This window comes from Scyliorhinus torazame, chromosome 2 (assembly GCF_047496885.1).
Source record: "Scyliorhinus torazame isolate Kashiwa2021f chromosome 2, sScyTor2.1, whole genome shotgun sequence".
Taxonomy (NCBI): domain Eukaryota; kingdom Metazoa; phylum Chordata; class Chondrichthyes; order Carcharhiniformes; family Scyliorhinidae; genus Scyliorhinus; species Scyliorhinus torazame.
The window spans coordinates 256562945-256578230 of NC_092708.1; the positions used below are offsets into that span (position 1 = coordinate 256562945).

The 15286-nt window shown below is 46.5% G+C and overlaps 1 protein-coding gene across 3 annotated transcripts in view; it reads left to right on the forward strand.

The window, feature by feature from the left end:
- Positions 1–15286, forward strand: part of mgaa (MAX dimerization protein MGA a) — a 202174-nt gene that overhangs the window by 28454 nt on the left and 158434 nt on the right. For all 3 annotated transcript variants that reach the window (XM_072486179.1, XM_072486181.1, XM_072486180.1), the window contains 3 exons: positions 4910–4976; positions 12241–12348; positions 12610–12765. In XM_072486179.1, coding sequence (XP_072342280.1) covers positions 4910–4976; positions 12241–12348; positions 12610–12765 — 331 coding nt within the window. The remainder of the gene's footprint in view (positions 1–4909; positions 4977–12240; positions 12349–12609; positions 12766–15286) is intronic.

A 15286-nucleotide genomic window follows, 5' to 3' on the forward strand; every position in this document is an offset into this window, starting at 1 on the left:
CCCTGGGTCACTGTTTGTGTAGAGTTTGCACATTCTGCCCATGTCTGTGTGGGTTTCACCCCCAAACCCTAAAAAGATGTGCAGGTTAGGTGGATTGGCCACACTAAATTTCCCCCTCATTGGAAAAAAAATAATTGGGTACTCTAAATTAAAACCAAAAAGAAAAATAATGCACCAGGTTAGATCACATGGGGTTCGGGTAATTTATTAGCTTGGATAAAAGTCTGGCTGACGGACAGAGAATCGGGATCAATGGGTCTTTTTCTGGATGGCAAATTGTAATTAGTGGGGCGCCACAGGGTTTGGTACTTGGGCCCCAACTATTCAGAATCTATAGTTTTTGTTTATAAATTTAGATTACCCAATTATTTTTTTCAATTAAGGGGCAATATAGCGTGGCAAATCCACCTACCCTGCACATCTTTGGGTTGTGGGGGTGAAACCCATGTAGACACGGGCGAATGTGCAAACTCCACACAGACAGTGACCCAGAGCCGGGATTCGAACCTGGGACCTCAGCGCCGTGAGGCAGCTGTGCTAACCATTAGGCCACCATGCTGCCCTCATTTAGAATCTATATTAACAACTTGGATACAGGGATAGAACGTTCTATAGCCACATTTGCAGATGACACTAAAGTAGGTGGGACAATAAGTTACAATGAGGAAATAAGAACCGTACAAATGAATATAGATAGGTGAGTGGGCCAAAATGTGGGGCAGTTGGAGTTTAACGTGGATAAGTGTGAGTTCACCCATTTTGGTCGGAAAAATGGAAAGGCAAGTTATTACCGAAATGGGGTGCTCCAATGCAGAGGGATCTGGGTGTCCTCGTGCATGAGTCGCAGAAAACGACATTGCAGATAAAACAGGTAATAAAGAAAGGGAATGGAATGTTGGCATTCATAGATAAAGGAATAGATTATAAAAGTAAGGAAATGTTTCAACTTTACAAGGCATTGGTGAGACCGGCACCTTGAGTATTGTACACCGTTTTGGTCCCCTTATTTAAGGATGGATGTACTTGCATTGGAGGTAGTTCAGAGGAAGGTCACGAGATTGATTCTGGAGATGAGGAGTCTGTTTTATGAAAAGAGATTGAGCAGTTTAGGCCTATACTCTATGGAGTTTAGAAGAATGAGGGGAGCTCAAATTGAGGTTTATAAGATGATAAAATGTATGGATAAAATAGCAAGTGCCTCCTGGGACATTCTAGAACGAGAGGTCATAGTCTCAGGATAAGGGGTAACAAATTTAAAACAGATGAAATGAAATGAAAATCGCTTATTGTCACGAGTAGGCTTCAATGAAGTTACTGTGAAAAGCCCCTAGTCGCCACATTCCGGCCCCTGTTCAGGGGAGGCTGGTACGGGAATCGAACCGTGCTGCTGGCCTGCCTTGGTCTGCTTTAAAAGCCAGCCTTCCCAAAAGGTTGTGAATCTGCAATTCGCTACCCCAGAGTGCGGTGGATGCTGGGACAGTGATAAATTTGAGGAGGAGTTAGAGAGATTTTAAATTTGTAATGGGTTGAAGGGTAACGGAGAACAGGCAGAACGGTGGAATTGAGGCCATGATGAGATCAGACGTGATTGTATTGCAACACCAGGTTAAAGTCCAACAGGTTTGTTTGGAATCACTAGCTTTCGGAGCATAGCTCCTTCCTCACCAGTCCAATGCCGGCATCTCCACATCATGATTGTATTGAACGGTGCAGCAGGCTCGAGAAGCTGAATTGCCTTTCCCTGCTCCTAGTTTTTATGTTCTAAAAAATAACTTTTCTGTTTAATTCCACCTTCCAGTTCTTGATCTGTAGCCCTGCAGGTAACAATACTTCAAGCACAATTCTGGTGTTCTTGATTAATAAGGGAATCAGGAGAATGGGGATGAAGAACATATCAGCTATGATCGAATGGCAGAGCATACTCGATGGGTCAAATGGCCTAATCCTGCTCCTATATCTTATGAGCCTATCAAAAAAGGATAGTTAAAACTTTCAGCCAACTCTCCCGCACTAGCGAGTGAAGATCGCAACATTCAGGAGCCTTTCTACAAAGGCAAGTCCAGCAAGCCAGGACATTTCCCCCAATGTGCCTTGGTAGAGAAAATCCATCCCACCGTCCCTTCAGTTGGTAATGGCAATGGTAAAATTTACTTTGTGTCTTATTTGTGGACTTTGGATATGAAGGATAATGGCCTGAATTTTGCAGCAAGAGTAACCGTGAAGTTAACAGTGCTCAACGTTTGTTAAGGACTATATCTGACATCTTCCAGCTTTCACAAATGCGTGGTTAAACACTGCAATCAGGAAGTTGCTGTCTGAGTTGCCCTGTTTCTTCCAAAGCTTGTTACACCGCCACAGAGCCAGTAGGATTGGTATTCATTTGACAAGTGTGTGACGTTGCAGTACTTACCCACTAAGCAGCGGCAGAAAAACCTGAGGCTTGTTTATTCAAGTATTAGTAAATTTAAAAAAATACTTTTATTCAAATTTTCAGTTTAGAAACATGTACAACATTCAACCAGATTCATACAATATACAAAAGAATCTCCTGCCGCCCAACCTATCACCCAATTAAAAAAAATAGTATTTAGTTAACTATTTTCCAGACTAGCTCAATTTATGTACAGCAGTTAACAGTATTCCAACCTTTTCATCCACTCCCACAAACACAAAAGAAACAACAACCAACAGTACCCCCTAAACATCTGATGGTGACCAACTATCGAAAAAAAGAAATAAACGGCTGCCCCCTGAGGTAGTATCTTTCAGCCAACCCTCTCAATAGATACTTAGGGCTGGATTCTCCGCCCCGCCACATTTCTGTTTCAGTCTGCCGGCGGGATGCTCCGTTTCACCAGCCTGTCAATGGGGTTTCCCATTGTGGGGGCAGCCGTTCTAAGCGTAAAAGATCCCATCAGGTTGCCAGGTGAAGCTGCTGCACTGGGCGGGGATAAGGACCTCCAGTCAAACAAGATTCACCTACGGACCATCAAGGAAGCAAAGACAAGAACATCTGCCTTTGCCCCTGTTTGTAACTCTGGCAAGTTTGAAATCCCAAAACTAGCCACCAAAGGGCACGGCTCGAAGCCGACCCCAAGAATGCCGACATGATGCTGAAGAAGGACCCCAAAGGTTCACGAGCCCAGGGCAGGACCAGAACATATGTATGTGAAAGGCAGGCACCCAGAGAACCGCTCGCACCTATTCCCTACATCTGTTTTTTTTAAAAAATTATTTGGGCCTGGTCAAATGCACCCTATGCATCAACTTGAATTGGATCTGGCTGAGTCGAGCTTACAAAGAGGTAGAGTTGACTTTGTATAGAGCTTCACTCCACTCATCATCCTGGCGCAATTCCTCCTTCCATTTTGTCCAACAGGACCTGATAGGTCAACTTCAGCCGTCTGAAGATCTCCGACACATATCCCTTCCCCACATCCCTTCCCCACACTTGCATCCAAAAGAACTTTGTCCATCAACGAGGGAGGGGGGGGGGGGGCCCAAAGCAAAGGAAGCAATCTCCTTGCGCTCAAAGTTTTGTATGTGGTAATATTAAAACTGGTTAGTTCTTGAGGGCTTAACCATCTCCAGCCACTCCTCAAAACTCAGGAACTTACCAACAACGAACAGATCCACAAACCTTTCTCCTCCCAAAACCCGAAGAATGAATCCAAAACCGGCGGGACAAAACAATGGTTCCCACAGATTAGGGCCAACATTGACTTAGCACCATGTTTAAAGTGCCGTCTAAACTGTCCCCATATTTTCAAGACAGCCACCACCATCGGATTTGCAGTCCATTTCATTGGGGAAAACGGAAAGGGAGCCGTAACCAATGCCCTCAGGCTGGTTCCTTTGCAGTCATTCCTCTCCATCTGCCCCATTTGGACTCCGTCCCTCTGTCACCCCTGCACCGTTTCAATAGTCGCTGCCCAATAATTATATAACAGGTTGGATAACGCAAGACCCCCTGATTGTCTATACCTTTGTAAAAAAAAACACATCAGCCCAAATAAAAGACAAGATCATCTTATTAACTCCTGTAATGAAGACTTCGAAAGGAAAACTGGAAGACTCTGAAACAAAAACAGAAATCTTGGGAGGATATTCATTTTGGATCCTTCCAGCCAAAGTCAGCGGGTGGCTATCCCATTCAATTGTAAGTGGATTTTTAATGATAAATCTTAGTTACTACCAAACAACCTCTTGGGCACTAAATGTTTTCATGGAATCTCATTCTTTCAGATTTTGATCTTTGGTCCAAGGCCCTGTCTGCCCTCGGATGAAAAAAAATCCCATAGCAGTACCGTGTCGAAGAAGAGCAAGAGAGTTATCTTTGATATTATCTTGCAAAAATATTGCTTTAAAAAAAATGTGATCTTTATCATTTCTTAGTGTGTCAATTTGCTATGTAAAAATTGGCTGCTGCATTTCCTACATTACAATAGTGACTACACTTCATTGGCTGTAAAGTACTTTCGGACTTGCTGCAGTCTTTATAAATACCAGTTTTCTTTTAAATTCCTTTTTATCTTGTATCATCTCTTACCCATGATCCCATCTTTCTTTCCTTCTCTTTATTTTGCTGTCAGTGCATGATTTTACGTGAATTAAACATTTTCATTTACCCCTTCTCACTTAGACTGTGCGTGCCTCGGTCAGGATGCTTTAATCTGATTGGTTGAGGAGATACGCCATTGTTTGTCACGTTCACACTGGTCTCAGTTGTAGATTATGTTATGGTCTTTTGATTATCTGATAATCACAAATGAAGCTGTGAAAGCCCACACACATTTTTTGGGCAGTGTAAACATACTAAATGCTAAGTGTCATTCTTGTCTTGAATGTCTTTATTTCCAATTTGTTTGGTCTTTATCTCATTTAAGTATTTGGATTAATATTTGTACAGGATGCTTTGCAGTCCCACCTGGTTGAGCAGGTGCCAGAGGACCCAAGTGATCCCATCCAACAGACAGGTACTAACCACGCAAAGTCTTCTTTTGCTCGTGTGTGCTGAGCTGTGATACTATCAATCACACAAACCCTGATTTAGAATTTGAACAGTTTCTCTTAGAATGATATTAACCCAAGTTTTTGTTTGTATTAGAACCTTTACGTTGCTTCTTTTTTTTAAATAAACGTTTTATTGCGGTATTTCTTTGGCATTTCAACAGCAACAAAATCAACAATATACATAACAAGGAAAATATAAACATAGTGTAAATTCCACCCCCAACTCCCACAGGTCTTGCCATTACTTACCCCCCGCCCCCCCTTTCTGCTGACGATTAGTTCTCTACGAGGAAGTCTCCTCCGGGCGAACCCCAACAGAGACCCTCTCATGGTGAACTTAATTTTCTCCAGGCAGAGGAAGCCTGCCATGTCTGAAAGCCAGGTCTCCAATTTCGGGGGCCTTGAGTCCCTCGATGCCAGCAATATGTGCCTCCGGGCTACCAGGGAAGCAAAGGCCAGAACATCCGCCTCTCTCTCCTGGATTCCCAGGTCCTGCGTTACCCCAAAAATCGCCACCTCCGGGCTCATTGCCACCCTCATATTTAATACCGTGGATATGGCGTCAGCAAACCCCTGTCAAAATCCCCTCAGTTTAGGGCATGCCCAGAACATATGGACATGGTTTGCTGGCCCCCCCCGCACACTTCACACACCCATCCTCCACCCCAAAGAATCTGCTCATCTGGGCCACTGTCATGTGAGCCCGGTGAACAACCTTAAATTGGATCAGGCTGTTGCGGTAGCATTGACCCTTCCTAACCCGTCCGCGCAGAGGCCCCCCTCTATCTCTCCCCCCCAGCTCCTCCTCCCACTTTCGCTTCAGCTCCTTGGTTTGCGTCTCCTCCGAACCCATAAGCTCTTTATATATGTCCGAGACGCTCCCCTCTCCTGTCCATTCTCTAGAGACCACCCTATCCTGAATCCCCCTGAGCTGCAGGAGTGGGAAGGTTGATACCTGCTTCCGCAATAAGTCCTGTACCTGTAAATATCGGAATTAATTTCCCCCAGCCAATGCAAACTTTTCCTTCAGCGCCCTCATACTCGGGAAGCTTTGTTCCAAGAACAAGTCCCCCATCCTCTCAATCCCCGCTCTCCGCCAAATTCAGAACCCCCCGTCCATCCTCCCCGGGGCAAAGCGATGGTTATCACAGATTGGGGACCACACATATGCCCTCTCTGCTCCCACATGTCTCCTCCACTGCGCCAGACTCTCAGGGCTGCCTCCATGCGCACCCACGCCGGCTCACCCCCCACCAGCCACCTACTAACCATGGCTATATTAGCCGCCCAGTAGTAATTGCTGAAATTCGGCAGCGCCAGCCCTCCAAGCCCCCGACTCCGCTCGAGCATTGCCCTCTTCACCCACGGGGGCTTGCCCCCCCACACACAGCCCACGATAATCTTATTGATCCGCTTAAAAAAGGACTGCGGGATGAAGATGGGGAGGCACTGGAAAACGAATAGGAACCTCGGGAGGACCGTCATTTTTACCGACTGCACCCTACCCGCCAGAGACAACGGGAGCGCATCCCATCTCCGGAAATCCTCCTTCATCTGGTCCACCAGTCGGGCCAAGTTCAATTTATGTAGCCTGTCCCAGTCACTCAAGTACCTGAAACTGTCCCCAACAACTCTAAACTATAGTTCCCTCTCCTGAACCACAAACAGCTTGCTCTTCTCCATATTAAGCTTATACCCTGAAAACCGGCCGAATTCCCCTAAGATTCCCATATTTCACCCATCCCTTCCATTGGGTCTGAGACATGCAACAGTAAGTCATCCGCATACAGCGAGACTCTGTGCTCCATCCCCCGGACCAACCCCTTTCAGCCCCTTGAGGCCCTCAGAGCAATTGCTAGCGACTCTATCGCCAGCGCAAGCAGTGGGGAAAGGGGACATCCCTGTCTCGTCCCCCGGTGTAGCCTGAAATAGTCCGAAGTCGTCCTGTTTGTCCGTACACTAGCCACCGGAGCCCGGTACAGCAACCTAATCCAGTCAACAAAGCCCCTTCCAAACCCGAACCGCTCCAGCACCTCCCACCTCCCATAAGTAATCCCACTCGACCCGGTTGAAGGCTTTTTCCGCGTCCATCGCAACCACCACTTCAACTTCCCCACCTTCTGGGGGCATCATGATCACGTTTAGCAACCTTCTTACATTGGCTACCAGTTGCCTACTCTTAACGAACCCTGTCTGGTCCTCCCCTATAACGTCCGGATCACAGTCCTCAATCCTAGAGGCCAGAATTTTGGCCAGGCGTTTGGCATCCACGCTCAGCAAGGAAATAGGCCTGTAAGAACCACACATCTCTGGGTCCTTGTCCCTCTTCAGAATGAGGGAGTTCATGGCCTGTGACATCGTCTGGGGTAGAGCCCCTCTTTCCTTGGCCTCGTTAAAGACCTCCATCAGCACCAGCCCCAATATTCCGGAGAACTTTTCATAGAACTCGACTGGGTACCCGTCCGGTCCCGGGGCCTTACCCGACTGCATGGCCTTCAAACACTCCACTACCTCCTCCAGCCCGATGAGGGCCCCCAGCCCTCCTGCTAGCTCCCTATCCACCTTTGGGGAAAGTCACCCCATCCAAAATGTACCTCACCCCCTCCGGCCCTGCAGGGGGTTCCGACCTATACAACCTGCTATAAAATTCCCGAAAGGTCTTGCTCACCCCCGCCTCTTCACCTTTCTGAGCTGTTCCACTGCCCTCCCGGTGGTTAACAACCCAAATTCCGCCTGCAGCCTCCGGGGTTCCCTTAAAAGTCCTGCCTCTGGGGCCTCCGCATACCCCCTACCAACTCGTAGAACCTCTTTTACCAGTCGGTCCGTTTCTGCCCTATCCGTCCTGTCCCTGTGAGCCCCGACCTAGATCAGCTCTCCTCTCACCACTGCCTTCAGCGCTTCCCAGACCACCGTTGCTGAGACCTCCCCCGTATAGTTTACCTGCAGGTAGTTCAGCATGCACTTCCTCAGCCTCTCACACACCGCTTTGTCCGCCAACAGCCCCACATCCAACCTCCATTGCGGGCGCTGCTTGCTATCCATACTGACCTGCAGGTCCACCCAGTGCGGAGCATGGTCAGAGATCGTAATCGCCGAATACCCCGTGTCCACCATCCCTGCCAACAGGGCCCTGCCCAGAACAAAGAAATCTATCCGGGAGTACACCTTGTGCACGTGGGAGTAAAAAAAAAAAAAATTCTCGGCTCTTGCTGGCACCTTGCCCGTTCTCGAGCATGACCGGTCCATGCCTGGATCAATAACTGTGTTGAAATCCCCACCCATAATCAGCCTATGCAAATCTAGGTCCGGAATCTTCCCCAGCACCCTCTTTATAAAATCCCCATCGTCCCAATTTGGCGCGTATACATTGACCATCACTACCTTCATACCCTGCAGCTTGCCACTAACCATGCTATATCGACCTCCCACATCCGAGACTATCCTTCCTACTCAAATGCCACCCGCTGGTTAATCAGAATCACAGCCCCTCTTGTCTTTGAATCCAGCCCCGAGTGGAAAACCAGACTAACCCAACCTTTCCTCAACCTGACCTGATCCACTACTTTACGAGGTGTCTCCTGCAGCATTACCACTTCCGCCTTCAGCCTCCTCCGGTGCGCAAACACACGTGCCCTCTTTACCGGCCCATTTAGCCCCCGGACATTCCAGGTGACCAGCCTAGTTGGGGGGGCAAAGTGCCCCCCCCCCCCCTTGCCGGTCAGCCATCCCCTTTCTTGGGCCTGCATCTAGCCCATGCGCCGCACCTCCTCCGGCCCCCCCACGGCAGACCCCACCCCGACCCCCTCAGTGACATTCCATCAAAGTCCCTCCCACGTCAGCAGAACCCATCACCCCCCCTCCCAAACAACACTACTCTAAATCCCAACCCAGCTAATAAACTAAGCATATACACCCCCCCACTGTGCTTCCATGAGCTATCTCACCCAGCTAGCTTGGTGACCCCCGCCTCTGACGCCAAGAAGTCTCCCACCCATTGTTCCCTCCCCCCGCACCTGTAAACAAATTCCCTCATCCAACAATCCCCAAACAAACACCCAGCAGCAAAAAAACACAAAAAACAAAAGCACCACCCACCGAAACCCAGACAAGCACTTCTCCATCCCAGAAAAGTGCACATCAGTAAAAACACACACGATAAAACACAAAAGGAACATTGCCAACATTTACCCAGAAAAAGAACCAAAATCGAAATGTTAAATCGACAACCCCCCCCCCCCCCTTCCTTTTCCCCTAAATAGAGCTCCAAAAAAGGCTGACACAAAACAATACGAGAAGGCATAGTCAATTTTACAGCAAAAAAAAACCTAGCCGGAAAACCAAGGGGAAGAAAAGAAAAACAAACGAAAACCCCCAGAGAAAAACAGAAAAGGAAAAAGGGCCCAATATAGGCCAACATATTGTCACTGAGTCCAAAAGTTCTCAAACTCCCACCAGTCCTATTCTTTTTGCAAAGTCCAGTGCCTCATCGGGCAAATCAAAATAATGATGTTGGTCTTCATGCGTAACCCACAGACGCGCCGGATCAGCAGACCAAACTTCACCTGCTTCTTAAAGAAAATTGCCTTGACTTGGTTGAAGCCTGCCCTCTTCCTCGCCACCTCCACGCTCAGGTCCTGGTACACCCGCCGGATGCTGTTATCCCACTTGCAGCTCCGCGTGCGCTTGGTCCACCGAAGAATACATTCCTTGTCCAGAACCTGTGAAATCTCACCACCATTCCCCTTGGAGGGTCCCCTGCCCTCGGCTTCCGGACAAGTGCCCGGTACGCCCTGTCCACCTCCAGCGGTCGGGGGAATGCCCCCTCCCCCAGCAGCTTTTCGAACATACCTGCCACGTATGCTCCAGCATCTTCTCCCTCTGGGAGCCCAACAATTCTTAGGTTCTACCGATGGGACCGATTCTCAAGGTCCTCCACCTTCTTCAGGCGCCTTTTCTGCTGTTCCCGAAGCATCCCCACATCCAGCGCCACTGCTGTTTGGTGCTCCTCTTGTTCAGCAGCGTCTTCACCACCTGAATCGCCCGGTCCTGGGCGTCCAGTCTGCTCTCTAGGCGATCAATTGATTCTTTGATTGGGTCCAGGCATTCCCGCTTCTGTCTGGCGAAACCATCCTGAATGACCTGCATCACTGAGTCCGTTGGTCACTGCGCTGCCATCCCAAGGGTCCGTCCCTCGGCCATATTGTCTCCCGTTGCAACTTCAACACAGCTCGTTACTGGCTTCTTGTTTCTGCCCTTTTGTGCACTTCTGATCCTTTTTTCCGTAAACCAATGCGAGGAAACAGTGCCCAATTGCCTCAACCTACAAATTTTCTGTTTAAAACTGGAAAAAAGTCTGGGGGAAAGGTCCAAAAGTCCGACCAGAGCTGGTGCCACCAAATATGCGACTTACTCCTCAATAGCCACCACCGGAAATCCCCTTTCCGTTGCTTCTGATGAGAACTGTGTTGCAATTCCTGAATTCAGTGGTTGAAATGTGTAAATCAACATGTAAATCTTCTTACTAACTGGCCAGAAACAGCTTTCTGGGAGAATATCCAACAGAACTTTGTGTTGTTGTGAAAGCTATGTGACCTGAATTTAAAAAAGGATTTCAACATCATACACATGACAGTAATATGAGGACCAAAGACTATAATGGGTGGGATTCTCCGGTCCCCCAGCCACGTGTTTCCCAGTAGCAAACCATTTGCTGGTGGTGGGATTCTTTCTTCCCGCCGCTTGTCAATGGGACGACCCATGGACGTCACCCCACGCCGCTGGGAAACCCACAGGCGGGGGTGCATGCCAGTGGGAAAAGGGAATCCCAAAGGCTGGAAAAATCCAGCAAATATGTTCCTTAGGAAAGAAGGATAATTAAACACAAGTATGGAACAGGAAAGGCCATTTAGCTCATCACCATTTCTTCTCCAGATCACACATCAATTGCACTATCATAGTCGCTGCCAAATCCTGCGGAAATATAGTATGAACTTTTTGTTTCTCATTGGCAAATGAAACAAGTCAGCAAACTGTGTCTAACTTTGGATTGTGCATTAATTGTCTAGATTAATTTGTCTTCCATATAAAACATTTCCAAGGCCACAGTAGCTGAGCAACTGAGTCCACACAGCACGTAATTATCTATCTTTATTTATCCCTATAACCATCAGTCCCTTTTCTGACCAATTATTCAAACAGCTCCCATTTGGATTTGTTTATTGTCACGTGTACCGAGGTACAGCGAAAAGTATTTTTCTGCGAGCAGCTCAACAACCATGGGAAGAAAAGGGAATAAAAGAAAATACATAATAGGGCAACACAAGGTATACAATGTAACTACATAAGCACCGGCATCAGATGAAGCATACAGGGGTGTAGTGTTAGTGAGGTCAGTCCATAAGAGGGTCATTTAGGAGTCTGGTGACAGTGGGGAAGAAGCTGTTTTTAAGTCTGTTTGTGCGTGTTCTCAGACTTCTGTAACTCCTGCCCGATGGAAGAAGTTGGAAGAGTGAGTAGGCCGGGTGGGAGGGGTCTTTGATAATGCAGCCCGCTTTCCCCAGGCAGCAGGAGGTGTAGATGGAGTCAATGGATGGGAAGCAGGTTCGTGTGATGGACTAAGCTGTGTCCACGACTCTGAAGTTTCTTGCGGTCCTGGGCTGAGCAATTGCCATACCAGGCTGTGATGCAGCCAGATAGGATGCTTTCTATGGTGCATCCGTAAGGGTTAATGTGGACATGCCGAATTTCCGTAGTTTCCTGAGGAAGTATAGGCGCTGTTGTGCTTTCTTGGTGGTAGCGTCGACTTTGATGGACCGGGGCAGATTTTTGGAGATGTGCACCCGTAGGAATTTGAAACTGCTAACCATCTCCACCTCGGCCCCGTTGATGCTGACAGGTGTGTACAGTACTTTGCTTCCTGAAGTCAATAACCAGCTCTTTAGTTTTGCTGGCATTGAGGGAGAGATTGTTGTCGCTGCTATGTTATTTAACAGGATGTATACTTCAGCTGAGAGTCTATTCTCACACATTCATCAAAGAGTAGGATATTCCCTCTTCTTTCAAATCTTGTTTGGAGTAATCCATTTAGGAATGTGAATGCTGAAGTTTTAAGTGATTCGGTGGGGAAATTTGAGTACTATATATGTTCTTTTTGATCCTTTTTATCTCGATCTGTAACCATCATGCTAATTGTAAAACATTGTGCTATGTGACTTTCCATTCTTGCAGTTCCCCAAGAAAGTGATGAGGAGAAAATTGAACGGCTTGAAGAGAAGCTGATTGAGGACTTGACTCATTCAGATCCCAGAGTTATTCTGCACCCATCACTTAAAACAGGTGACTGGTACTTGTATAACACTGCATGAAGGTTTGTGCAAATATGCTAGTCAGTGAAATATATTAAAACATACCAATCTGATTGGAGATCTATCCAGTTGTCTTGATTACTAGCTTGATTTAATCTAATTCACGTGATCATCTTTATGTTACAGCATTATAATATATTTCAGAAAATGAGCTGGGACCTGTTTTTTATGCTGGTTAATGTCTTTTTAAAAAAGCTTTATGTCTGATTAACTGAATATATTCCCTCTACAGCTGGTGTTAAGCCAAGCTCCCTGATGTCAACAGTCAGCCTAAACCTGAAACACTTAGGAGTGGTAATACTGCCTACATCAGCAGGAGTTATTAAACCTGATTGGAGAGACATGTTAGAAAATTCTCCCTCCAGATCAAATGACCAGGGTCCTCTAGGTGAGAAAACAGCCAATTTATATCTCTGTGCGTTAAACAAACATGTTTGACAGGCACTGATGGGGCTCAAATTCAGTTCCTTTCCCATCCAAAACAGTATTGTTTTTATCATTGGAAATGTGCTGGACTCATTCTATATTTCCGTCAATGACAATGAAGGTTTGGCTAAATAGTTTCTTAAGTATCCCTAAAAAAAATGCATAGCTTTTCGTCTTGCACTTATGAGGACAATTGCAAGAATATCAATGTCAGGGGAAGCAACAACTTTATATTGTATGAAAAGAGGGTGTTGATTGGTTGGCAAGTGGGCTCTGATGGAGGCACGTCATGGAGAATGCACCAGTTGATGGTGAACTGCAGGATTTGTGAAAGAATTCCCAGTATGCTAAAAATTATGCTGACAACCAATTTAAGATTGGCAGTCAGGCTCATGGTGTGGCACATTTGCATGTACTTGAAGCTACATATATTAATACAATACGGAGAGAAAGAACATGTACACATAAGTGATAGCCAATCTCTGGTTCATTCCACAGGGCAGTACTGTGATCAGAGTCAAGTTGTCTGGTTCAAATTTCAAACAATGCTTGGCAGTTAACTGTCAGTCACCATCAACTTGTACATTCGCCACGGCTATGACTCCATCAATCAGAATCAATTTGCCAACCAATCAGTACCCTCTTTTCATACAGTATAAAGTTGTTGTTTCTCCTGACATTGGGATTCTTGCAATTGTTCTGATGAGTAAGATGAAAGCTTCGACAAAATTGTCTTTTTTCAGCAATACTCCTGTTCTGTGCTACCAAATGACAATATTTTCTAAAGATTGTAATTAAAATTCAGAGACAAGAATGAATTAAAACTTTTAATTCTAAGATTAGAGCACTGATTCGTAGGCAGGAACATTATTATAATAAAGATTAAAGAACAATACATCCCAGGACAGGCCCTTCGGCCCCCGAACATGCACTGATCACTTGTCCTATCTAGACCAACCATCTGTAGCCTTCTATACCCCTATTCAGATAAGTCTTAAAGGCCGCTAACGTATCTGCCTCAACTACCTCACTTGGCAGTGCATTCCAGGCCACCACCACCCCCTGTGTAAAAACCTTCCCCCGCATATCTCCACTGAACCTGTTTCTCTTTCTCTCTCTCTCTCTCCCCCCCCCCCCCCCCCCCCCCCCCCCCCCCCCCCCCCCACCTTGAACTTGTGCCCCCTTGTAATTTTTAATTCCACCCTGGGAAAAAGCCTCCGACTGTTCACCCAATCTATACCCCTAATAATTTTATAAACTCCTATCAGGTCGCCCCTCAGCTTCCGTCTATCTGGGGAGAACAATCCCAGTTTATTCAATCTCTCCCCATAGCTGATACCCTCCATACCAGGAAACATCCTGGTAAACATTTTCTGTACTCTCTCCAAGGCCTCCAGGTCCTCCTGGTAATGTGGTGACCAGGATTGGACTCCGTATTCCAAATGTGGCCTAACCAACATTCTATATAACTGTTAACATAATTTTTGAGCTTTTATACTCGATACCCCGTCCTATGAAGGCAAGCATGCCATATGCTTTCTTTACCACCATTTCCATCTGTGCTGCCACTTTTAAGGATCTGTGGACCTGCACACCCAGATCTCTCTGTGTCTCTATGCTCCTGATGGTTCTGCCATTTATTTTATAGTTCCCACCTGAATTGGATCTACCAAAATGCAGCACCTCGCATTTGTCCGGGTTAAACTCCATCTGCCATTTCTTTGCCCAATTTTGCAGCCTATCTGTATCCTGTTGTATTCTCTGACAATCTTCATCACTATCCACAACTCCTCCAATCTTAGTATCATCTGCAAACTTGCTAATCAGTCCCGCTACGTTTTCTTCCAAGTCACTTATATATATTACAAAGAGCAGCGGTCCCAGTACTGATCCCTGCGTAACACGACTAGTTACAGACCTCCATTCGGAAAAACACCCTTCCACTGCTACCCTCTGACTTCTATGGCCAAGCAAGTTCAGAATCCATTCACCTACTTCACCCCTGACCCCATGTGATTTAATCTTTTGCACCAGCCTGCCATGAGGGACCTTATCAAATGCTTTACATTGTCTCCCTCATAAATCTGGCCCTGGGGATTTGTCTACTTCAATGCTTTTTAACATACCTAATACTTCCTCCCTTGTAATAATGACCTGTTCTAAAGTGTTTACACATCCCGCTGAGACACCACCAATCAAGGTGTCCCTCCCCTTTGTGAATACCGATGCAAAATACTCATTGAGGATCTCACCTGTGTTAGCCGTTTTAGTTGCTGTGATATGAAGAGTCTAAAGTTCTGCTTCCAAAAAAGCTTTTCTACTGCTATGTAATGCATTTAAATGTTCAGCAAAACCAGAGCTAATTGTAGTCCCCTCCCAAGCTGGAGGCTGGTCATCCAAAATGGATGGAATTTTAGGATTTCTACCAAACACTAATTGATAAGGACTATAGCCCCCAACCATCTGCAATGAATTCTTTGCAT